Source organism: Mesocricetus auratus, unplaced genomic scaffold, assembly GCF_017639785.1.
Source record: "Mesocricetus auratus isolate SY011 unplaced genomic scaffold, BCM_Maur_2.0 Super-Scaffold_4256, whole genome shotgun sequence".
NCBI classification, from domain to species: domain Eukaryota; kingdom Metazoa; phylum Chordata; class Mammalia; order Rodentia; family Cricetidae; genus Mesocricetus; species Mesocricetus auratus.
This window is the reverse complement of record NW_024429182.1, coordinates 80,623,572-80,647,502: the sequence shown is the minus strand read 5'-3', so window position 1 is coordinate 80,647,502 and position 23,931 is coordinate 80,623,572. Positions and strand designations below refer to the sequence as shown.

The window sequence follows — 23,931 nt, the reverse complement described above, 5'->3', positions numbered from 1 at the left end:
GCAGGGTTTCTCACTGGCCTGGACCTTATTAGTTTGGCTATATGGGCCACCAAGCATGCTACCCTGATTTGAACATTATGCTCCAGGCACCCCCATGTCTCTGCCTCCCCATCATGGGGACCACGGGTACTTTCCACCACACTTGACTTTTACATGTGCTCCGAGGCTTGAAGTCAAGACCTCATGCTTGTATGGCAAGCACTTTCTGACTGAGCATCTCCCCAGTGCAGAGACTTCAATAAGTATTTCAAGGCAGCACTTGCAGACGGCAGTCTGCAGAAGTCTCAAGTCCCCATCCTGTGTGTCTGACAACACCCACAACTGTGTAGCCCAGACTTGTTCCGTGGCAGGAAAAGGAAGCTCACTAGGGCAAGATAGTGCCTCACACAGGGGTTTCTACCTTCATAAGCTGTCTCCATGGGTAAAATTAAAGGCAAATTTATTTGACCCTAGAGGAGCAGTGGAAGGTTCCCAGCCAAGGACAGTGAGCCTGCAGGGGCAGGGTGAACTACTGTGCATCCCAAAGTCTGGGCTTTGGGACAGTCTTTGCTTCAGAAGTGTCATGCTGTCATCTCCTCTCATCTAGAAGAGAACAATGAATGAATTCAGAGGAGAGAGGGACTCTCATCACTTCCACCACTGGGAGGGACCTGGAGGCAACAAAGTATATGAAACAATCCAGGCACAGAAAGACAGGCACAGGGTGCCTCGGCCCTGAAATCTGAAGAGGTTAGTACTGAAGACACTGAAAGGTGTACAATGGTTGCTAAATTTGGGTAGAGTCCAGTACAAAATTATAGCTACACCAGAACACAGCTCTGACCTGCTACTGCCCAGCAGGGGACTGTACAAGACAGTGCTGTCCTATGCAATTCAAACGCTAAACAAAAGGATGTTGAATCTTCACCACTAAGAATTCCTAAAGTGATGAGTGCTTGAGGAATTTGCATGTTAGCCCTGATTTTTAAAAAAATGTTTCTCATTCAGCCTTTGACAATTTTGCTACATGTATATCATGTATCTTGATCATATCCAGCCCAAGTCACCCCTTCCACTCCCCCAGACCTTCCTAAGAGTGTTCTCTTCTGCCTTGTTTATTTTAATAACCCAAGGAGACCGTTATTGCTGCCTACTACCACATAGGCAACACCCCTGGGGAAAATTAGCTCCCCTCCCCCCACTGGGGATGGAGTTTCATGAGCCCCTCCCTGGTCCATGCTGGAATGCTGGTTGGCTTGACCTCATGTAGGTCTTGTGCAGGTAACTACAGTTCCCACGAACTACACAGCCTTGTCAGGTCCAAAAGACAGAATTTCACAGCTCCTCGCCCCATCCTCTAGCTCTTATGTTCCTTCTGCCCTTTCTTCCCATGTCCCCATGCCTTGGTTGGGGTTGATACAGATGTCCCACTTAGGGCTGAGCACTCAACAGTCACCTGTTCTTTGACCAGCTAGTTATAAGACTCTGTATTGGCCGGGCGGTGGTGGCGCACGCCTTTAATCCCAGCACTCAGGAGGCAGAGGCAGGCGGATCTCTGTGAGTTCGAGGCCAGGCTGGACCTACAGCCTCCAAAACAATACAGAGAAACCCTGTCTCGTAAAAAAAAAAAAGGACTCTGTATTGACCACTACCCACTGTAGAAAGAAACTCCTGTGATCAAGGCTGAGCACAGTGCTGACCTGTGGGCATACACGGAAATATTTAGAAGGTCTTTGACAATGTGACTGTTTAACAAAATAACAGTTGTAGGTCATCCTCCCTTCCCATCCCATCCCTGTCCCCCTCAGGACCTATGACAGTGTGGAGGGGGACGGGAAACACACAGAAACCAACAAGTAACTTCTGAGTCCCAGTTAGAGATCAGCGCTACAGAGAATGATGAAGCAGAGACGGGAATTCCACAGGAGTGTGAGCCAGGGACAGTGGCATTGCAGCATTAAAGGGGGGGGGGCAGGAAACGCCCTAAGCTGACAGCTGAGCTCAGATTTGTAAGAGTTGTGATGTGTGTGAGTGGGGAATGGAGAGAATGAAGAGAGAAAGGATATATTCTGTTCTTTCAGAGACTATAACAACATCACAGCCTGGTCAACTTAACCAACAGAAATCATTTCTCTATCTTCTAGAGCCTGGCGTCCAAGAAGGGTGTCGGCAGGATTGAGGTGTCTCAGGAGACCTCGTGTCTTGTCCTGCAGGTGGCAGCCCTCTTCCTGTGTCTTGTCCTGCAGGTGGCAGCCCTCTTCCTGTGTCCTCATGCCGCCATTGCTTAGCTCTGTGCGGTCTGCGTCCTCATATGTGGGCACCAGTTGCTAGAGTCCACCCATGCAACTGCATTTTACCTTAATTATGCTTTGTAGTTTTCATTTTGTTTTTGAGATCGAATATTGCTGGGTAGCTCAGATTGGCCTGGAACTCACTATGTTATCCAGGCTGGACTTGAACTCATGATCACCCTTCCTCAGCTTCCTGTGCTGGTTTTACAGTGTATGTCCATCATAGCTGGTGCCTTGGTTATCTCTTACAGGCCATGAATCAAAACATAGCCACATCCTGAGATGCTGGGGCACCAACATATAAATTTGGATGGACAAAACTCCAATCTGTAATAGTGAGTGAACAAATGAGTGAGTGGGTGAATGAATGAATGAATGAATGAATGAATGAACTGCTGTGCTGCTTTTCTTCTGAGAGATGAGAGCACTCAGGAAAATATAGTAGAGTCAGTAAAGGCAAGCAGCCACATCAAGAGAAAAGGCAAGGACTTGACATGAGATGTTGCTCAATTCCCTCTTGGCCAATTCCAAATATTTTTCCCAGCTCTGGCTCTTAACTATTTCTGGAAATGGTTTTATTAACTCTGGCTTGCTGCAGGCTGCAGTAGAACAAACCCTGAACCAGAAGACCTGGGTTCTGTTCTGCAGGACAACCTTGGGGAAACCCCATAACCTCGTGTGTGTGTGTGTGTGTGTGTGTGTGTGTGTGTGTGTGTGTGTGTATGTGTGTGTGTGTGTGTAGTGTGTGTGTGTATGTGTGTGTGTAGTGTGTGTGTATGTGTGTGTGTAGTGTGTGTGTGTGTATGTGTGTGTGTGTAGTGTGTGTGTGTAGTGTGTGTGTGTGTGTAGTGTGTGTGTGTGTGTGTGAGTGTGTGTGTGTGTGTGTGTGTGTGTGTTGGGCTTAATTGGTGTTTTCACCAATTTCTTTCTTTCTTCCTTATTTCTTCAGACAGGATCTCTCACTGACTCAGCTAGACAGGATGGGTAGTGAGCTTAGGAACCCTTCCATCTCTGCCTCCCCCAGGTGAGGATTAAGGCATGCACTGCCACAGCTGGCTTTTTTGTGTGGATTCTGGGGATCTGAACTCAGGTCTTCATGTGTACATGGAAGACACTTAACCAACTGAGCCATCTCCCAATCCCTGGGATGTTTTTGTGCTCCAAAAGACAATAACATCTGTCCTATCTCCCTGTCGCCTCCTTTACTTTCTGGAGTGGGCAGGAGGTTGTTATTTGACTTCTCTCTTCCTGAACCTTTATCTGGAAGACAGAGATTATTCCAGTTCATATCTTGAGCATACACACACACACACACACCTGCTACCTGGCATGCATAAGTGGTCAGCCAGATACCATGACCATGACATCTGTACTCCGTCTGAGACAATCAAGAAAAGCAGACACAGAAACCCTGACTGCAAGGTTAAGCTCTCCACACCCCATCCTTTCAGATATCAAGATCACAGAAACATTTCATGTTATATAAATACTATCTCAGTTAATAATGTGCAGTTCTGTTTCTATTAGAAAATGAGAAACTGAGGCTGGAGAGATGGCTCTGTGGTTAGGAGTTCAAACTGCTCTTGTAGAGGAGCCAAATTCAGTTCCCAGGACCCACGTCAAGTGGCCCACAACTACTTGTAACTCCAGCTCCAGGGGACACTGTATCATTTTCTGGCCTCTGTGGGAACCTCCACTCACATGTTCACACACACATACTTAAAAATGAATCTTTATCTTTTAAAAACGAATTAAAACGAGAAAGTGAAACTGGGTATGGTAGCCCCCAGTTTCTCAATACTCAGGGAGCTGAGGCAGAAGGAATGTGCATTCAAGACTAGCCTGATGTAGACGTGACAAGACATCCATCTCCAAACAAATGAGAGAGAAAGAGAGGTGGGGGAGAATATCAAAATGTCTGTCCTATTGATTCTGTTGTTCTGGTAACATAGTTTACTTGAACGAGATTGTTGATCCAGATCTTGAAGTATCAGTGGCATGACCAAGGGGATACATAGTTTAGTGAATAAAGTGCTTGACGTTCAGGCATGAGGCCTCTGTCTTGCATCCCTAGGATCCACATTAAATAGCAGGTGGACACAGGGGCCCATCTGTCATCCCAGCACTTGGGCATAGAGACAGGAGGTCCTGGGCAAGTTGGCTAATTAGCCTAACCAAATGGAAGCACTTGTGGTACAGGGAAGGACCCTACCACAGTAAACAGAATAGAGAGTGATAGAGGACATTGCCTGATGTCAACCTCTAGCCTCAGCACACATGTGCACACACCACAAACAGACACCACACACACACACACACACACACACACACACACACACACACACACACACACACGGAAAACTATTAGTGATGCAAAATGACCAGACACGTCACACAGACATCATATGCTCAGGAGTCAAAGCATTACCCAAAGTGGAATTTTATACAAAGACAAAAAGGCTTCTAGATGTTCCAGGTGAATTTCAAAGTAAATTTGCATTTAGGAGAGAGGAAAAAAGGCATTGCTCCCCACCCCCAGCCATCCGGCCCTTTTTGCAGGCAGGAAGTTCATCTCAGGGCCCTGGGGCCCCTCCCAGGGGACACTTAGCTCTTCTGAGTCCCAACTCTGAGAGGAGCAGAGGTTTATCCCATCCTCCCAGTCAGGGAGGGCCTTCCTGTTTATCTTTCCAGTGAACAAGTTGTGAAACCGGAGCAGAAGCCAAGATGACCAGAGCTATCTCCTGGTGCCCATCCTGTGCTAAGCAGAGAAAGTGGAGATTTCATTTAAATCAGTGGTCCTCAACCTTTCTAATGCTGTGACCCCTAGCCACAGCTCTTCATGTTGTGGAGACCCTGACCATAAAATTATTTTTGTTGCTATTTCATAACTGCAATTTTGCTACTGTTATGAATCATAATGTAAATGTCTATGTTTTTTGATGATCTTAGACAATCCCTATTAATTGGTCAACCCTCAAGGGGAGGCAACCCACAGGCTGAGAACAGCTGATTTAAATGACACTTCTATCACGGTCCTGTTGGAGAGAGAGAGAGAGAGAGAGAGAGAGAGAGAGAGAGAGAGAGAGAGAGAGAGAGAGAGAGAGAGAGTGTTTTAGACCCAGATCTCTTCTGACTAGATAGATGGTCTGCAGGTCTTCCTTTTGTACTGGTGTGGGGGTCAAAAATGAGGAAAAGTTATTCACTAGGAACTGGTAAGATGTCAAAATTGGAAGAGAAAGAAGACATAGCCACCTTGAAACGCAGTTTAGCAGTGTCTAGTAGAGCTGAATGCACCTCTAAGCCATTGTTTTTCCATTACTCTTATTTCCTTCATTTCACTTTGTTTTGACGTAGAGTCTTTCTCTGAAGGCCAAGCTGATCTCAGACTCATAATCCTTCTGCCTCCCGATCCCAAGAGTTGGGCTGATAATCATGTGCCCTCATGTCCACCATCTCCACTGCTCTTCAATCTGAACTCCTTAGTCTGATCCATGACAGACATTTGCACTTTAGCATGGCTAACACCCAGAGAATGCCCTTTCTCTGCTTTGGGGGTTCCCTGTACTGTGGGATGTTGAACAGCATTCCTGGACTTATTGTGTGACTCTATCCCTAGAGAGACTTGTGTGTCACTGGAGGTGGGCTTCGAGAATTCAAAAACTCAAGCTGTCTGCAGATCTGGATGTACTTCTCAGCTCCTTCTCCAGCACCATGTCTGCCTGCATGCCACTATGCTCCCCACCATGATGCCAATGGACTAAACTCTGAAAATGTAAGTAAGCCCCAATTAAATTATAAGAGTTGCCATAGTCACGGTGTCTCTTCAAAGCAATAGAACAGTGATCAAGACAGAAGTTAGAGAACTTGCTGAAATCATCCTACAGATGTTAGTTATAAAAACCAGAGCCTGATCCCAGGTCAGTTAAATTCAACTTTGCCTCTTCCTATATGAGCAGCTCTGCTTCACCCCAGGTTCCCACTATGATATACCACATAGCCATGACCTGGAAACAATGGTGCCATCAACCATGGGTTGAAACCATGAGCCAAAACAACCCTCCCTCCTCCTAAGTTATCTCAGAGATGGAAGACACTGGCCAACTTCTCATCAACTAATTTCCTCAACCATGAATGGAGGACATTGAACACACCAGCCGTATGTGGTTCTCAGAGCATTATGCCAGCTCCTTGATGAAGAGCATGTGGCCCCAGAAAAAGCAACTCCAGGCCTGGCTCTGCTGCTTCCCAGCTCTGTGAGTTTGGGCCAGTTACATTACCTTCTCTGAGCCACTTCCTCTTCTGTGATGATGCCCATCAGCTTCCCATGCTGTAACAAACACCTTATACACTCGGGTAACTTCCTCTCCTGTGACAATGCCCATCAACTTCCCACTGCTGTAACAAATACCCAGTACAATCAGCTTATAGAGAGGAAAGGATTATTCTGACCCATAGATTTGGAGGCTTCAGCCAACGGTCTGTTGGCCCTGTCACTTGTTGGCCTGTGGCAAAGCTCTGTCATGAAAGTACGTTGTTCTGTAAAATCACTCACTTCATGATTGGGACTCAAAAAGAGAGAGAAGGAAGGGCTGACATCCCACTGGCCCCTTCCTTCCAGGGAACACCCCCAGGGACCTGAAGACCTCCCACTAAGCTTCACCTCTTAAAGGTCACAACTTGAAATAATGCCTCTCCGGGGAGCACACCTTCAACACAGGGCCTATGGGGGACACACAACATGAGAAGTGCAATAGTCCCTGTGCTGGGGTGTGCCCGAGTCTGAGTTAGCTAATCTATGGACTGGTATTCAGGGAGTGTCCCGGCAACAGCCATATTGTTAGTCACTCCAGAGGCAGGATCTGGGCCCAAGCCCAGTGATTCCTCCCCAGGGGCACATAGAGGCTCTGGGCCAAGTCTTTTCCAACCAGGCTGATGTCAAGAGCTAAATTGGAAGGCTGCATCCTGCCATTGTCCCCATACCACAGTCCCAAAGCAAAGAGATGATGTCATAAAAATGGCCTGTTTTATTCTGAAGCCACGGGCAAAGCTGAGTGGAGAGCAGTCTTCCTAGAGAGTTCCCTCTCCCTCATTCTGGGGCCAAATGAGGACGCTCTGCCTTAAAATTCTGGGGGGTATCTAATGACCTCCATTTCCTGCCATACACTTCTGCATTCTTCAGACTTCTATAGTTCCAAACAATAAGAACACTTATTTCCATCATGAAAAATCCACCCTGCAGACTGGAATCACTCTTGATACCCAGGGTCAGTTTCTGACTTACCCGGCCCCCTGCTCTTTGGCTTGGTGTTCTGATAACCAGCAGAATCCGGAGGTTCTCCTGAGGTTCTGTCATCTGCAGACACTCTCAGCAGATGCTAGAACTAACACCAACCCTCAAGTAAGCCTCAGAGTTGAAGAATTTAGGGTAATGCTTGTCTTGGTATGACCAAAAACCTAGCGAAAGCAGTTTGGGGAGAGAGGACTTGTTTTGGCTTACAGTTAGAGGGGACTGTCTACTCCTCATAGCAGGGAAGACTACGGTTGCTTGAGGCTACAGCTTGCATTGTGTAGACAGTCAGAAAGCAGAGCGAGATGAAGGTTGATGCTCAGCTTGCTTTTTCCTTTTCAGTCAGCCCAGGACCCCAACCCATGGGACAGCACTGCCCACACTTACATTGGGTCTTCCACCTCAGTTAAACTAATCCAGACCTGCCCAGAGATTGTTTCCATGGTGCTTTTAAATCACATCAAGTTGAGAATCAAGATTAATCATCACACTGGCTATATGAGAAGCCCCCTTGTGGCCGGAGAGATGGCTCAGCAGTCAAGAGCACTTACTGCTCTTCCAGAGACCCAGGTTTAATTTCCGGCTAGCACATGGTAGCTAACAGCTATCTGAAACTCCAGTTACAGGGGATCCAATCCCCTCTTCAGGCCTCTGCGAGCATCGGCCACATAAGTTGTATCCAGAAAAAAAAAATGGCAGGTCAAATACTCATACATAATTAATATAAAAATTTAAAAAGTACTTGCAGCACCATGGACAGACGGAGGCCCGTAGGCTACTTTGGCCAAAGCCAGTTACCACAGTAAAATATGTCTGGGTGTCATGGCAGTCACTGGTGGAAGTGAGTGTGTCCCATCTAGAGCTGCTGATCCTGCTGCGATAAATCCACCAGCAGGGCTGTGCAGCCATCCAGACCTTCCTGTTTTGGTTTCCAGCAGATACCTTTCTTCTCCTTTGGAGCTTCCAACATCTTTCCACAGCAGCTTCTCTATGGACCAGTCAGGCTCCAGTCCGGACACACATTAGAACTTTAACAAACCCTGGTGCTCAGATCCAGCCCAGACCAATCGAACCTTAGTCTCCGGGGATGGAACTCAGGCATCACTGTGCACTTAAAAAAAGAAAACAGTCTTGAGGTTGGAGATGTAGCTCAGTGGGAGAGCTCTCATCTAACATGTGGGCCCTGGCTTTGATCCTCAGCATTACTAGTTAATTAAGGAGTGTTTTACTAAATGTTTCAGCCTGTACTCAGTTTTTATAATAAAATCTGTGAGAGGGGATACTTTATAAAGAGGACCAGCAGACTGGGGAGATGGCTCAGTAGGTAAAGTGCTTCTGAGTCAGCATGAGGACCTAAGTTCAGATCCCCAGCACCAGTGAAAGGCTGGGCATGTAGTGTGTGTCTGATACCAGCAATGGAGAGGCAGAAACAGGCAGATCTCTAGAGCTCCTTGGTCAACCAGACTAGTTGAGTAAAATTGGAACCAAATGGTGAAGTCCTAAGACACACACACACACACACACACACACACACACACGCACGCACGCACACATGTATGCATGTACAGATATATACAGAGAGATCCATACACACAGATTCATACATATATACAAATATATGCATACACATACAGAAACACAAACATACACACACCTGCACATATATTTGTACACACACCATACATCAATACTGAATGGACACCTCCAACCCACTCATTTCTGGGGCACTGTGGGTTTCGCCTGCGCCAGGACTTCCCCTGAAGGGTGTTCATCAGTCACCACCAACTCAGGAGTTGCTCTGCCACTCAGTAACACATGCTGAGCTCATCTGTGATTGGTGGTTTCCCCACATTAGGGAAGTGAGCAGAGGTGCCCAGGCCTCAGATCTTACATCATGGGTAGCAATACTGCCTGGCCCAGCTTGATCATGATATAGAACACTGAGAGAGGCCACCGTGGTGGTGGTGGTGGTGGTGGTGGTGGTGGTGGTGGTGGTGGTGGTGGTGGTGTGTGTGTGTGTGTGTGTGTGTGTGTGTGTTTTGAGGGTGTGCATATGCTCATAGAGGCCAGAGGTCAACCTCAGATCACATTCCTCAGGAGAGGTTCACCGTTTCCTGCGACAGGGTCTCTCACTGGCCTGGGAAATCTGCCTCTTTCCACCTCTCCAGAACTGAGTTATGAGTATGCATTGCAATTCATCAGGACCACAAGCATCACCATCCCCAGGGTCTTACATGGGTTCTGGGTAAACTTGTGTAGTCATGCTTACAAGGCAGGCACTTTAACCAACTTTGGTATCTTTCATGCTCCTACAGTGGGTTTGAGCAGCTCAGTTTCTTAAGGTGTTTCATTGCAAACCTGTAAGTAGCAGACACCTCACAGAACACTGGAAGAAAGATCAGTAGGAACAAAGCTTACTTTTCCTGTTGAAAGGCAAATAATAAATAATTTAGGTTTTAAAAGTCATAAATAAGGTTACTTGCCTCATATTCAGATCAGTTTCTGTAGTGCCAAGAGCAGCCATAGATGTGATGTTATGGAATGAGTGTTTCAATAATACTTTATTTACAGTGCTGGCAGGCCAAGAGTTTGTCTTACATAGAATAGCTGGTGAATATGTGTGATAGGAATGGATACACATGAGCCGTGTACACATCTCCATGGGAAACATGTATCTGAATGTGTCACTGTGTCTCAGTCTGGGTTCTGCATTTGTGTCACCATGACTCTGTCTGGGTTCTGCAAGAAAAAGAAACAAGTTTCACCCAGGCAACATTTCAACACAGCAACACGGGGACTTCCTGCTTTTGTAGCAAGGAGAGAGGGAAGCCAAGAGAAGAGCCAGCTGCTGTGTCCTTGTTTGTCTCTGGGTTAAGTCTGGAGGGAAAGGAGGCCAGTGGCTGGGCTACTGTAGGGCTAGCCACCCACGCTTTCCTGTCTGCTAAAGGAGAACGGAGAACTGAAGTCACCCTGGGGGTGGGGGTGGTGAGAAGAAGCTGTAAAAATGAAAAAGGAACCAGGGAGCTTTTAAGGAGGGACTTGCGGGAAGGCTGTGCACCCTGCCTGCAGGGTGCTTGTGGACACTGCCTGCCGGTTGTGTTTTGATTTTCCCCCTGGAACTCTCAAAGGGTAACTTCCTGCCTGAGTCACTTCTTTGGCTGAGTTTAAAGGGCTGGGATACAGGGGCTGCTGAGAGTTGGTTATAGAGTCTGCAGATGTGGGTTCAAAACCCTGTGTGTACTTCCTTGGGACCTATGACCTCATTCTGTTGAGTGAAGGGCTCCCTATCTGTAAGTGGGGCAGCTCTGAGAACTACCTCCTGGAACTGTTACAGTAATGAGAATTGTGTATGTCAAGGGTTTGGCTCAGAGCTTTGTGCTCAGGAAGGGTTCCCCAAGGTGGTACCCGAGACAGACCTTCTGGGAGTCCAGATTTTTTTTTTTTTTTTTTTTGGTTTTTCGAGACAGGGTTTCTCTGTAGCTTTGGAGGCTGTCCTGGAACTCCTTTGGTAGTCCAGGCTGGTCTCGAACTCACAGAGATCCGCCTGCCTCTGCCTCCCGAGTGCTGGGATTAAAGGCGTGCGCCACCAACGCCCGGCGGGAGTCCAGATTTTAAAGATGCCATCCCTAACACCCCTGAGCTATGCTAGGTTCCTTTCACCTATGATATCATAGAAACCGGTTTCTTTGCCTCAAAGCAAACACCTGTATTGGCCTCTGTGTCTGACAACAATCTCTCTCCTTTAGCCAGCTATCTGCTAACCATCTCATCCCCACCCTCTGCACAGGGCCAGCACATAGTTGACATTTGATATGTACTTCCTATCTTCCAAGGAGATTCCCTCAACCTTCCTCATGCTGGGACCCTTTGAGATAGCTGATATTGTGGTGACCCTCAACCGTAAAATTATTTTCCTTGCTGCTTCATAACTATGATTTTGCTACTGTTATGAATCCTAATGTAAATATCTATGTTTTCCAGTGGTCTTAGGTGACACCTGTGAAAGGGTCATTGACTCACAAAAGGGTCACCATCCACAAGTTGAGGACTGCTGCTTTGATGGGAGGCATCCTGATTCATGAGTTATGTGAGGCTGTACTGTAGGGACAAGGAACCCCAGCATTTAGCTTCAGAAGCCTGACATCACAAAGGCCTGTGGATTTTTCTTTGGGCTGCTGGTTCACAAAAAATGACACGGAGCCTTATTATTGGTTATGAAAGCTCAGCCTATAGCCTAGGCTTGCCTCCCTAGCTCTTATAACTTTATTTAACCTATTTCTATTCATCTATGTGCTGCCATGGAACTCATGGCTTTTACCTCTCCTCCTGCATGTCTTGCTCCCCTTGAGTCCAGCTGGCCACCCTGCCTTTCTTTCTAGAGCTCTCTCTGTCCAGAAGTCCCAGCTATACATCCTGTCTAGCTATTGGCTATATAGCTTTTTGTTAAACCAGTCACAGTGACATATCTTTACACTGTGTAATCAAATATCTGGCAGCAAAGGCTGATTTCTCAACCATCTAAATACAATTCCAGTGACTCTTACAGGCAGTGATTATGTGCTAATGACTCAGTTGCAATTGGGGATGCTGTCATTGTAACTGATCAATTTTATTGTCCCTGCGGGACCAAGCACATGTCTCTTCTGCTCCATGCCCACTGGATACAACTGGTCACTTGGCCCTGTGCACCTTCAGGGGGTACTGGGCAATAGAGGGTTGCTCATAACTAGTGTGCCTCTGTATGTAAAGGGCTCAGTCTCTAATGGCTTCATGTGTCTGTGAATACAAAGAGGAAGTCCTGATGCTCGATGAAGACCTGGAAAGTACAGATGACTACTAATGAGATGGCTTCTGAAAACCAAGTCAAACTGCACCAGAGAATCAGTTCAGTTCTAAGACCCACTCCAAGAACCAAAATTGTGTGTGTTCAGGCCCTCTGTATACAATGAGAGAAGAAAAAATGACACTGTAGCTCATACCTGTAATCCAAGAACTAGGGAGACCAAGTTCCACGTGAGTTGGAGCTGAAGAGTGAGCTTTCTCCAAAGACTATGAAAGTCTCCTGTGATCTTTAAATCCAGGTGTGCCATGGCACACATGTAGAGGTCAGAGAACAATGTTTGGAACACACATCTTTATCATGTGAGTCACCTTGCCAGCCGCAGATGTAATTTTTAAAATGTATTATTATTGTATGTAAAATGTGTGCATGTGAGTGTACGTATGGGTATGAACATGCCACAATGTGCATGTGAAGACTTTTGGGAGTTTGTTCCCATCAGGCTTTCTGGGCAAGTGTATTCACCTGCTGAGCCATCTTGTTGGCCTCCAGATTTGGTTGGTGTTTCCCCCTGAATCTTTGATCTGTGGTTGGTCAAATCAGATTGAAAGCCATGGATATGGAAAGTTGACTGTATTTATCAGAAAAACCATGGGGATCACACAGCCTTTGCCCATGTGACATCTGAGACGTGAGGCAGTGTCTTCAGTCTGCAGTTTCTTGCCCTGTCGCATCCAGAAGGTCACTCATCATCAGCTCCCACAGCCATTTGTCTCCACAGTTGAAAATTTTTAATTAATTAATTTTTGTTTTACATTCCAATCACAGTTCTCCCTCCCATCCTCCCCACTCCTCCCACAGGGTAAGGGCTCCCATGGGAGACAGTTGTGCAGTTGAAACACTTCTTTCAATTTCAATAAGGTATCAAAGCCACTCAGTAGAAGCCTGGTTCGTAATTTGAAGTGACCTATGATTAAATAAACCATGAAGACAAGAATCTTTCAAATGACTAGGTTGCTAAAAGCTTTCTATTGGGTGTGGAAGACAGAGGGACTCTTGGGGTCTTTCCCCTGACTTCAATGGAAGGTGATTCGATGGACTTGAGTTTCCTCTTCAGGGCCAGCTCAGAGTCAGTGCACCTGAAGAGGGCGTGGTAGTCAGTTCTGTTAAAGTGTTTGCCTTGGGTGCAGGAGAACTTGTCACCAGGGCCCATGTTAAAAAGCCAGATGTGGTGACACGTGCTTGTAATATCAGTACTGGGGAGGTGGGGACAGGCAGATTTCAGGGGCCAGGTGACTAGTCAGCATAGCTATCTTGTTGAGTTCCAGGCCATTGGGAGACCATGTTCCAAAGCAAAACAAACCAAAGAAAACAAAAATCATGTGGTAGAGAGAGCTTGAAGAATTTATACCTAAGGCTAATCTCCGGTTGCCACAAGCTCTCGTATGCATGCACACTTGGATAAAGCCTTTGGATGTTCATGAAAAGAGGCAGCATTCTGTGAAGACGGGCTGTAGCTACTGCACTTCAGTCTTAAATGTCTCACCCTGAAGACCATGCGTCAAAGGGTTTGTTACCGGTCCATGGTGCCATTGGAGAGAGGCAGGGGGTTGGACCTTTAGGCAGTAAATCCTAGTGAGAGGAAGTCATGTCATGGGGGGCATGCCATGGAAGGGACTCTCAACCCTGTCTCTTCCTTGATATTCCCCAGTGGCAATGAGGTCAGGAACAATAGAATCAACTGACCATGGCTGAACCCTCTAAAACAGTCAAAACAGTTTTTGCTTCTTATCACTCGATTGTGTCTGGTATTTTGTCAGAGAGACAGAAAGCAATGCATCTGGCTCTCTTCTGGATGGCAGATTATAGAAGAAGGGCAGCGTCTTTCTGATATAGAAGCTTTTCTCTATGTGGAGAAGTTCCATTGTGACTCTGACATCTTGGCAAAGTTGTCTCTGTCTTCCTGGGGTTAGAGAAAGGGAAAGTGCCTGCAAAGTTAAGCCTCATGCCTTCTTAGAAGTGATGCCAAGCCTGTGTCTCTCAGCCAAAGATTTCTGTCCATTATCACTACTGCTGCTGACCCTTCACATGTCTGTGTCTGCCAGGAAACAGATGTGACAAACACCAACTGGTTCCATAGCCCTGATGTAGACATCACAGGCAGAAGGTTCTGGAAGAACCACCAGACAACACTCAGTGGTTAATAACCTTAGTAAATTCATCCACAGAGCTCTAAAAAGGGTCCTTGCTTGGACTGTCCTCTCTGAGGTTCTGATCTCACTGATGTAGGGTGGGGCCCCAAGCTTGGGTGTCTTTGCAAAGTCCCTGGTGTGTCCTAAGAAAGTCAGGACTGAGACCACTGAGAACCTGAGCCTTGTGCCTGGAACTCTAGCAAGGACAACAAGTGGAGGACATTTGGTGAGAAGATGAGACACTGTGGAAGAAAGGAGTGGCGTGGGCAAACCTCTCACTGGATGGACCTCATTTCTAGGGACAGCTACAACAAATGTTCAAAACTGTAGCGTCAGCCCCGGTCCCACCTGAAGAAAATCTGGCGATGGAGAGACATGGGCTGAGTGCTTGAGGCAGACTCCCTCTTATAAGCTGACCCTCTGCTTGTTTCAAAAATCTGATGTGCAGATCCTCCCAAGGATGGACAGCTAACATCTGACTCACACTGGCGGGTGTACAGGTATTATACCCAGCACCGCTATCAAGGGATGGGTTTTCACTTTCATGTTGAATAACTGGCTTAACAATATCATCATCATCATCATCATCATATCATCATCATCACTAGTGAACAGTGATCCTGAGACCAGACACATCTGTATAGTTTATTGCATGCTAACTTAGGACAGTCTAAATCAAATAGATATGAAATGGTGAGCCCTCTACTGCCCACTTTTCTGGTAGACTTTTTGAGTTTGTTTCTAGGGCTGCTTTGTTTATTTCCAAATTCTGTGGCTGGCTTATTTATCCATGAATGCCCATTTTCCCTGCCACCTTCCCGTGTCAATGGGAAGAGAGAAGCTCACCGCTTTCCATAGTCAGTTCTCTCTCCTCTCTGAGCAAGCTAGCTGCAGGAAAAGAAAGAGGTCACTGCAGAATCTGGATATACACAGCATGAAGATAAAAGCAAAGCCACCTGTAAAGCCAAAGCAAAAAGATGCCTGGATCCCAAATCATCCCTCAACTGCAGGAGGGATGCATCCAGGCTTCTAGAAGGGGGTGGGGTTTGAAATCCTTATTGTTAATGTCACTGTAGGTCTGGCCTTTACAAGCTGTAGCCAAGCATGTTCCTGACATGAGCCTTTTCCTCCATGCTCTTCTGAAATGACTTGGATCTTAATGTCTCCCTAAGTCCCTACATTAGAGGCTTGGTCCTCAGGCTGTGGTGATATCGAGAGATAGTGGAGCCTTTGGGAGTTGGGCCATAGAGGAAGGAGGTCAGGCCATTGAGATCAGGCACTGGGACCCCCAGTTCCTTCCTCTCCTTGCTTCCTGGCGACTGTGAAATGACCAGTTTTCCTCTGTCACAAAGTCCCCTCACTGGTGGTGCTTAATGTGGTCTTCTGCAGCTGGTTCAACCTCCTTGGCTTGGCTAATTCCTACCTGTCTTTAGATCTCTACTTAGAAGTTACCTCCTCCAAGTTGCCCTCCTAGGAAATCCCTATGCCCTAGGCATCTCTTTTATGAGTTCCATTGCCTTCCCTGCCCAATACCCTAATCTCCGACAGCACATCTGTAAACTTGGAAGAGGTGGTGTGTGTCTTTGCCAACTCTGTGCTGTTTTCAATGCCCTGGGACATTACTACTTTAGTTGAAAACCAAATGAGACATGCTCATCAGTTTTCCCAGAGGCTTAACATACAACTAGTGCTTAGTCAGCAGTAGCTGCAGCTTTCCTTGAGGCCTAGCTGGCTGAATTGTCGACCACCCAACTCGGTCTGGAAGATTCCATCTCATGCTCAGACAGTTCATTTTCAGTGTCAGCAGTTAACCATATCAAGAGGGCCCCGGGGCCCAGGCAGTTTCTAGACAAAATGTTTGATCTATGAATTAGCCATTGGCCAATACTTGAATTGTGTTGGAGAGGGGTGTGTGGGGCAGAGAGGAGGGGCAGGGCAGAGAGTTCTAGGCAGGGAAAGAATGGAAGACAGAACTCCAGGCTGCACCCTTGCAGGGCATCTTCTCCCACCTGAGCAAACAGTTCTCCCCAGTAGGATCAAGAGACAGAGTTCCAGAAAAGTCTTTGAGGTAGGCTGGAGAGATGGCTCAGCTGGTACCCAAACAGGAGGACCTGAGCTTATAATGCCCAGAACCTCTGTCTGTCTGTCTGTCTATCTGTCTGTCTGTCTGTCTCTCTCTCTCTCTCTCATCTCTCTGTCTGTTTCTCTCTCTCCTGTCTCTTGCTCTCTCTCTCTCTCTTTCTCTCTTGTCTCTGTCCCTCTCTCCTGTCTTTCTTTCTGTCTCTGTCTCTCTCTGTCTCTCCTGTCTCTCTGCCTCTGCCTCTCTGTCTCTCTCACACACACACAGGGGTGGGGGGAGAGGAGGGAGCACCTGAGGTAAAGCAACAGAAGCTTGTGCAAAGAAGTTCAAGCCAGTGCAGGCACAGGCAACAGCACCCTCCCACCCGGGGTCCCCAAAAGCCATGCACACAGTACAGAGGTTTCCCCAAGTTCCTTTATTGATACAGCAAAATGGAAAGAGCTAGATCCCCTAGTGACCCACAGGATCCAAAAGTGCAAATTTACTCCAACTTCAAATGAAGATGAGAGTGACAGGCTTGACCACTGGGGCCATGGAAACTGTGTGATAAGACATCCTTAATCACACAGTTGTGATAGCAGCCAACCAGGTCTGATTAACTCTTTGGTCTCGTTTATTGGAACAAACAGGCTGTAACTGAGACCCTCAAACTGTATCCCAGTGTTTGGGGTCAGAAGGCACATTAAAAACAGCCAACGCTGGAATGCTTCAAGTCAACTGACTAAGACAAGGCAACCTTTTTTCCCCAAAAGGTGCTAAAATATTCCTGAATATCCAATATTTCCAAAACCAGATTCCATATAAGTTAGCTGCAGTTCTTACTCTATTTTCTCTGTGTACATGATCTGGAATTTGCCACCCTCTCTTGACTTCCACTAGCATTATTCCCACCCCATGTGCCATAAAAAAATAGATGTGTTGCAGACAAGCAATTAAAGAAGAAAAAACTAACACACCACAGCGGTAACACTGAACCAGTTTCCCTCATGAGGGATGTCAGAAATGTGGGAGAAGTTTTCTTTGTGTAGACATGGGAAAAACCTCTTCATCAAGGTCAAAGCCAGGAAGCCCATTCTGTGGAAAACATGACTGGGAGGTGACAAAAGACACTTTGGAAGCAAGCTTCAGCTGGTGATAATTTTGGTGGGAGACACTGAGTCAGAAAGGGTTAGAGATGCTGGAAGTGAAGTCCGCCAGTGTTCTTGGAGGTGGGAATAGTATAATGCCATGGAATTGGTCCAAAGATGGAACACTGGCTGTTTTTTGTGGTTTTTTGTTTTGTTTTGTTTTGCTGGTATTTAATACCTTCAGACAACATTGTGAAGTCCCAGGCTGGATTACCATGGACAACAACCAGAAGAAAACTAGTTTCATATGAGAACCAAATACAAAGAACTTACTCTGCAGCTGAACCTTATTACTCACCTGCAAGCTCCAGCCAGGCCAAGTAGTTGACCCCAAATCACCAGCAAAGAGAAACCAGAAATAGCCCCACGTGTTTCAGTGGTTCTCACTGGAGAGCCAGGCTTGCACGGGAGCCCTACCAGAAACTGGGGATAAATGTTATCTGTGGTCGTGTTAGTTTTTTCTGTTGTTATTCCCATAATAAAGCTTAACTCTGAGAGATGAAGTAGAAATGATCTAGCACACCCCCTCCTATATATAAAACCATCATCTCCCTGGCAAAGAATATAACCTTACATATATATACTTGGGGGGAAGGCTACCTGTAAGGCAAGGGGTCGAACACTGGTGGCCTCAGGTTCTGCTAGGTGGTTTTAGACATTAAATTACTCCTTAAATCAAAAGCCAGCGAGCTTCAGTATTTTAATTTGAAATACCAATTCCTAGCCCCACCTTTTCTTTTCCCACCTAGAGCAGAGCTGTGGCTGCCCTCTTTAAGGTAGTCACAGCCCCCACCACACTCCCTACTCTTATTTAGTTCCCTGCCTCTAGGCTACTGAGTCTGTGACTCCTGGCTGGAAATAGCACATACCTAAAAACACATTTCCTCACCCAAAACTCTCTCCCACCCTCCCAGGGATTTTTACCTGTCTCCTTCCTCCCATTTCTTCCATTCACATCCATCTTAAGTCCCCTTCCCCAAATCCTCAGAGAATATTTGTATCCACTCAAACTTTCCTCTCTTTCCACTCCAACTTCGTTTTGCAAAGCACAGATTCTCCCAGCCCACGAACATTCCAGGAAGGCTCAGAGCCAGGCAGTGGGAGTCACTGAAGTGTCACTGCAAAGGGCTGAGTCATCTGCCTCAAAACAGTTTCTTTGGGCCCTGGCTAAACAACTCTTTATTTTTTGGTAGAGCCATCCTATGTTAGAATATTGGCATATATGACTCTGCAGTACCAAATATACACCAAAAATGTGTACACACCAATTGGAGGCCGTGACAGTAGCTGTAATGAAATGCAGAACTAAGCTGAATGCAAAGGCCTCGGCAGCCACCATAACAGCCATACCATTGCATCTGTACACAGTACATGCTTCAGGTCACTAAACATTGATCAAAATTGATCGAAATCTCTTAAGTTTTGGTTGCCACATATCGAGAACAACTGTTCAGCATGGCATTAAATAAAACATTAATATTTTTAATTCATAAACACAATGCCCATTAATTTAATAATAATAATAATAAAATTTAAAAGCTTTGAGGATGGATGAAGCTTTGCTTAATAACCCAGAAAAAAATAAAAATAACGGAAAAAAAACCCTAGGAGATACTTATACAAGCTATTCATATTTATGACAATAACCAGATTTATACTTTAAAATATTATCAAGATTATTTTTTAAAAAGGAATCTAATACTTGGAAAATTGCCTCATTGTCCCCTATTGTAACTTAATGACTACAGAGGAATCAACAGGCTGAGTATGGAAATCATGTGTGTAGTATACACACAGAAAAACAGACCCACACACAACACACAACCATGCGCACACGCACACACATACACACACACACACAAAATATTCCCTTGACATTGACTTTTAAAGTAATTAAAACCCACTGTGCAGTTTCTATCCTTGCAAGAGGCTAACATAATGACCCCCTACCTACATCCAATGCCGTACCTAATGACCAAATATTGGCCTCAAAAATCTAGGAATGATCTTAGGAATGACCTTGGGGTATCAAGAGGAATGGTCCCCCAAACAACTCAATGAGACAGCTGCTTCTCTTTCAATCCACAGTTGCAAAGGACACAAGAAGTCAGCACAGCTCTAATGAGAAGTTCCCTACACTCTATTACTGTTGATTGCCAACCCCGTGCCCTAAAGAAAGGGGGTTTGCAGAGTTCCCTCCAGATAGCTAAGAAATTAACAATGGCCTTATTCATGTGACTACTTTTAGGCAAAAATCATCTCTTTAAAGAGTCTGAGGAAGCAGATCTTTGCTATTTAAAAAGAAAATCCATAAATATATTGCTGGCCACCTTTCCCACTAGGAGAGAGGAAGGTGGGACATCCTAAACTTGAACTGCCATTCGGAGCTGTCAGGAAGTTGGGAGGATGAGAGGCTCTGGAGAATGGGCTCTTCCCAACTGCAAGAGGGAGGCACCCAGCCTGGAGACGCAGAGCACTAGAGAGCCAGCTCTCTCATTCCTCCTGTGCCAACTGAGGAGAAGTGACAGGTCTCTAAGCACATACTGCAAGCTACTATTTTATAGGTCATAAGCAGAAGCAAGAGCTGGCCTTCAAGACTAGGTAAGGTTGTCTAGGCAATCAAGAACCTTCCAACGGCTACCCCAACACAAGACATCACTGAAGCCTAATCCTTCCCAGGCAGCATGCCAAGCGTTTTTTCCTCATAGGTACTTAAACTCTAAAACAGGCCTGCAGCGCCATTTGCTCAGAAGCACTGAAACAAAGGCGGGTTGTGTCCAGCTCACAGGGAGCCTTAGGCTCTTTCTCAAGACTTGTGTTTCACACTTTCACCAGACCTGCCTTAATTAAGGATCTTTTTTCTTTGCATTCTGCCTAGCTCAAATGAACATGTGCCGAGTGCAAATCCCCACCTGTGGCCTGGGGAGTGTTGAATGGCGGCTGGCTGCTTTTTCAGAGCTTTGGTCTTTCCAATAACTGCATGGAGCCTCCTTTGAATAGCCGCTGGGTCCACCGCCACTGAACAAAAGAATGCCTGGACATAAAAGGCTGCTTGCTCTGAAAGTCTCTAACCAGTTCCCCACCACAGGTCAATTGATTTATGACAATTCCATTAATCTTGCTAACAAACTTGTCTTTGCACTATTAAAAATACATGAATGCTCGTGGGAATGGCTAAATTATGACTCTAGAATACTAACAGCTGAACTAGAATTTCAGTTCCAGTTGTGGATAAGGATTTTTTTCTTCCCCTTTAAAAACAAAACTAAGAGCCCAGGATGTATAGCTCTGTTGTGGAGTGTCTACCTAGCATATGCAAGGTCCAGGATTCCAGCTCCATAATTAAACACACAACACTCCTCCAAAAACAGCTGAGAACGTAGTATCTAACAAATACGTATGTCAAACATGATTGCTTCTAATAATTTGGGGGCAGAAAGATGTGCGTATAAGACCACCCAGGACACTCTAATGGGCCTGCTGAAGATGCCACAGCTATCCTAGGGCAGAACATTTAAGCCACCAAAGCCTTTGATATCCTCCAAATTTCCCAACACTTTCTACAGCTCATCTCGAGTTTAACTGCCACCCTCACTCCCATCCTGTGGAAAGGGGCATTTGGTCAGGTGGAGTGTAATCAGGGTTCATGGCTCATCTTCCGGGAAGCCCTGGATGCGTTGACTTCGGGGTGTGGGGCACCTGGCAAGGTATCGGGGGCCACCGTAGGCCCTGAGAAGCTGGGGCAACCTTCGCCAGGTGGACAGCAACCGCGCTGCTGCAAGCTCCCGGGCGCGCAGGTCGAAAGGTGCCAGGAGGTCAACTGGAGCCGCCTCGCGAAGCGCCTTGGGCAGAGGGCCCACCTCAGCGGCCACCCCACCTGGGCCCAAGACACAGTGGAAGAGGTCTCGGCGGCGCAGCAGGCAGTCCCTAAGGAACTTCACCAACTTCTCCAAGCACTCACTCAGGTGTGCCTCGTCCCAGCTGTGCGTTGGGCCGCCCTCGTTCAGAAACACCGCCAGCAGCACCGTTTTGAGCACATAGGAGGAGAGGATGCGTTCCCACTGGGTAGCAGCCGTTGGGTCCAGCCCGCGGGCACCCAGGTCTCGAAGAGCCTTAAGCAGCTGCAGGCACTTGAGGTAGCAGGCACCTGGAGGCGCCCGTTCCTGAAGCCAGCCCAGCAGTTTCTGCTCCTGGCGTGCTGTATTCACACCCCACAGTGCCTCAGTGCACAGGCCACCCGGGAGCTCGGACAGGGCCCCGCTTGGCGAGGGTGGTGGAGGTGGTGCCACAAGGAAGACGCCATCGCCCAGATGGACAGCGGGGATGAGGCGCACGGCCATGGAAAGGCGACAGCAGCCGTAGTCCGTGCGGCAAGGAAGAATATGGAGCGTGGGAGGCTGCTCCAGACTACCTGGAGTCAGGCTGACCCGACAGCGACCCTCCAGGCTGTAGCGCACGGTAGCCAAGGAGCGCTGTAGGTGCGCCTGGAACCAGCGCAGAACCAGGGTAGCCGAGAGGTGGCGCCGGCCCTGCACATCCACACAGAACCCTTCAGCAAAGGGCTTGCAGTCGCGATGCCACTGGCCCGTCGTGGTCCCCGATGGCGAGGGAGGTGCCTTGAGGGCACATACGAAGCAGCTGCGGAAGGCAGGGACCAGCGTGGGCTCGGTGCCCAGGCTCCGCGGCTCCAGCGCCACCTGCGGCGGGAGGCGCAGTGGCACCAGCACGTCGAAGCTGTCTGGCCTGCGGATTTTATGCTGCTCGTAGGCACTGCCTACCTGGATGAAATCTCCCCGGAAGGCCAAAGCCAGTGCTCCCCCCAGTGATGGGACCTGGAGACCCTCGAGCCCGGCCGGCCTGCACCAGTTCACCCACGATCCGGCTCACGTGCGCCTTGCTGTGACCTAGCACATGCGGCGACAGGCGCACCTCGTGCTCATAGTAACTCTCCAGCAAGATGCTCAGGCCTGGCTCTTGCAAGGATCTGGCTGAGAAGTTGGCGTGGCCACACGGGCGGGAAGAGGCTGGCAAGAGGCGCTGGCGGATGGTATGGCGACATCGTAGGAGGATGTAGCCGAGGAGAAGAAGGATGGCCACCTTGAGCAGCGGGAAGCCGCTGTCTGCACCGTCGGGGGGCTCGGCTCTGGCGCCCTCGCTGCTGCGCAGGGCATGGTAGAGGCACACCAGAGCTGTGCATAGTCCGGTCACTACCGGCCAGAAGACCTTCAGGTTAAGCGTATACCGCACGGACATGCCGGGAGTCCGGGCGGCCCAGGGCGCGAGCCCGGGTGATGTCCCCTGCCCAGCATGCGAGCAGCGCCCCGGCGGCTCCGCGGCCCCCGTGTCCTTGGCCTTGGAGGCGACTCCCCCCGCTCGCAGCGCCGGGGCCAGCAGCCCCGCTGCTCTGCCTCTCCCAGCTCAAGTTCCCCTTCCAGGCGCCGCCCGCGCTGCACACTCCGGCCCCTGGCCGCACCCTGTCCCTGCCCTGTTCAGTCCCCGCCGCGCTGCCCTCGGTCAACTTCTGCTCCGGACTCCTACCCTACCCTGGGCGGCCCTTCTGGTTCGGCAGCCGCTGCGCACGGGGGCGATCGGCCGGGTTACTCGGGCCCCGGGATTTTCTTCTTTCGGAGGGCGAAGGCCGCGCCGGGCAGCCAAGAGGAAATGCCTGAGTCTGGAGCCTCGCGGGGAGGGCGGCCCCCTCCCGGCCTCCGCCTGGATCGACGCCGGGTGGCCAGAGGGACTTCGGGACGTGCGGGAGATTGCCCTCCCGAGGGCTACTCCCGGGCCTCCTCCAGGAAGGCAGAACAGGGAAGGCCTGGTTCCGGGGCGGTGGCTGCATCGGATCCCGCAGTTACTGGGAAGTTGCTGGAAGAAGGCTCGCAGCCCCACCGCCCGGCCCTCCCTTCGCCCGGCCCCACCCCCGGCGCTTCCCGCTGGCGGCGTGGCAGGCCCGGGCGGGCGGAAGTGGCCCCTATCTGTCTGAGCCTGTGCTGATTTGCAAACCCACATTCGTTGAGCACCTACTATGCACTAGGCGGGCGCCTAAAGACTGGGGATGTAGTTGACAAAATGGAGAGGCTTTCCTGCCAGCCAGCCTTTCAAGCTTACAGCCTTGTAAAAAGGGACTATGAACTAGAAAGGTTGATGACCACCTCTGACCCCCCTGTACTCAGGAGGCTGAGGTCATGAGTTCAA

The 23,931-nt window shown here is 48.2% G+C and overlaps 1 protein-coding gene across 1 annotated transcript; it reads right to left on the bottom strand.

Annotated features, from left to right (window-relative positions):
- Positions 1-17,005: 17,005 nt before the first annotated feature.
- On the bottom strand, positions 17,006-22,989 carry Itpripl2 (ITPRIP like 2). Its single transcript, XM_013117566.3, is given in 2 exon segments — positions 17,006-22,556; positions 22,558-22,989. Coding segments are annotated over 2 exon segments (1,608 nt in total). The 3' UTR covers positions 17,006-21,380.
- Between the last annotated feature and the right edge of the window lie 942 nt (positions 22,990-23,931).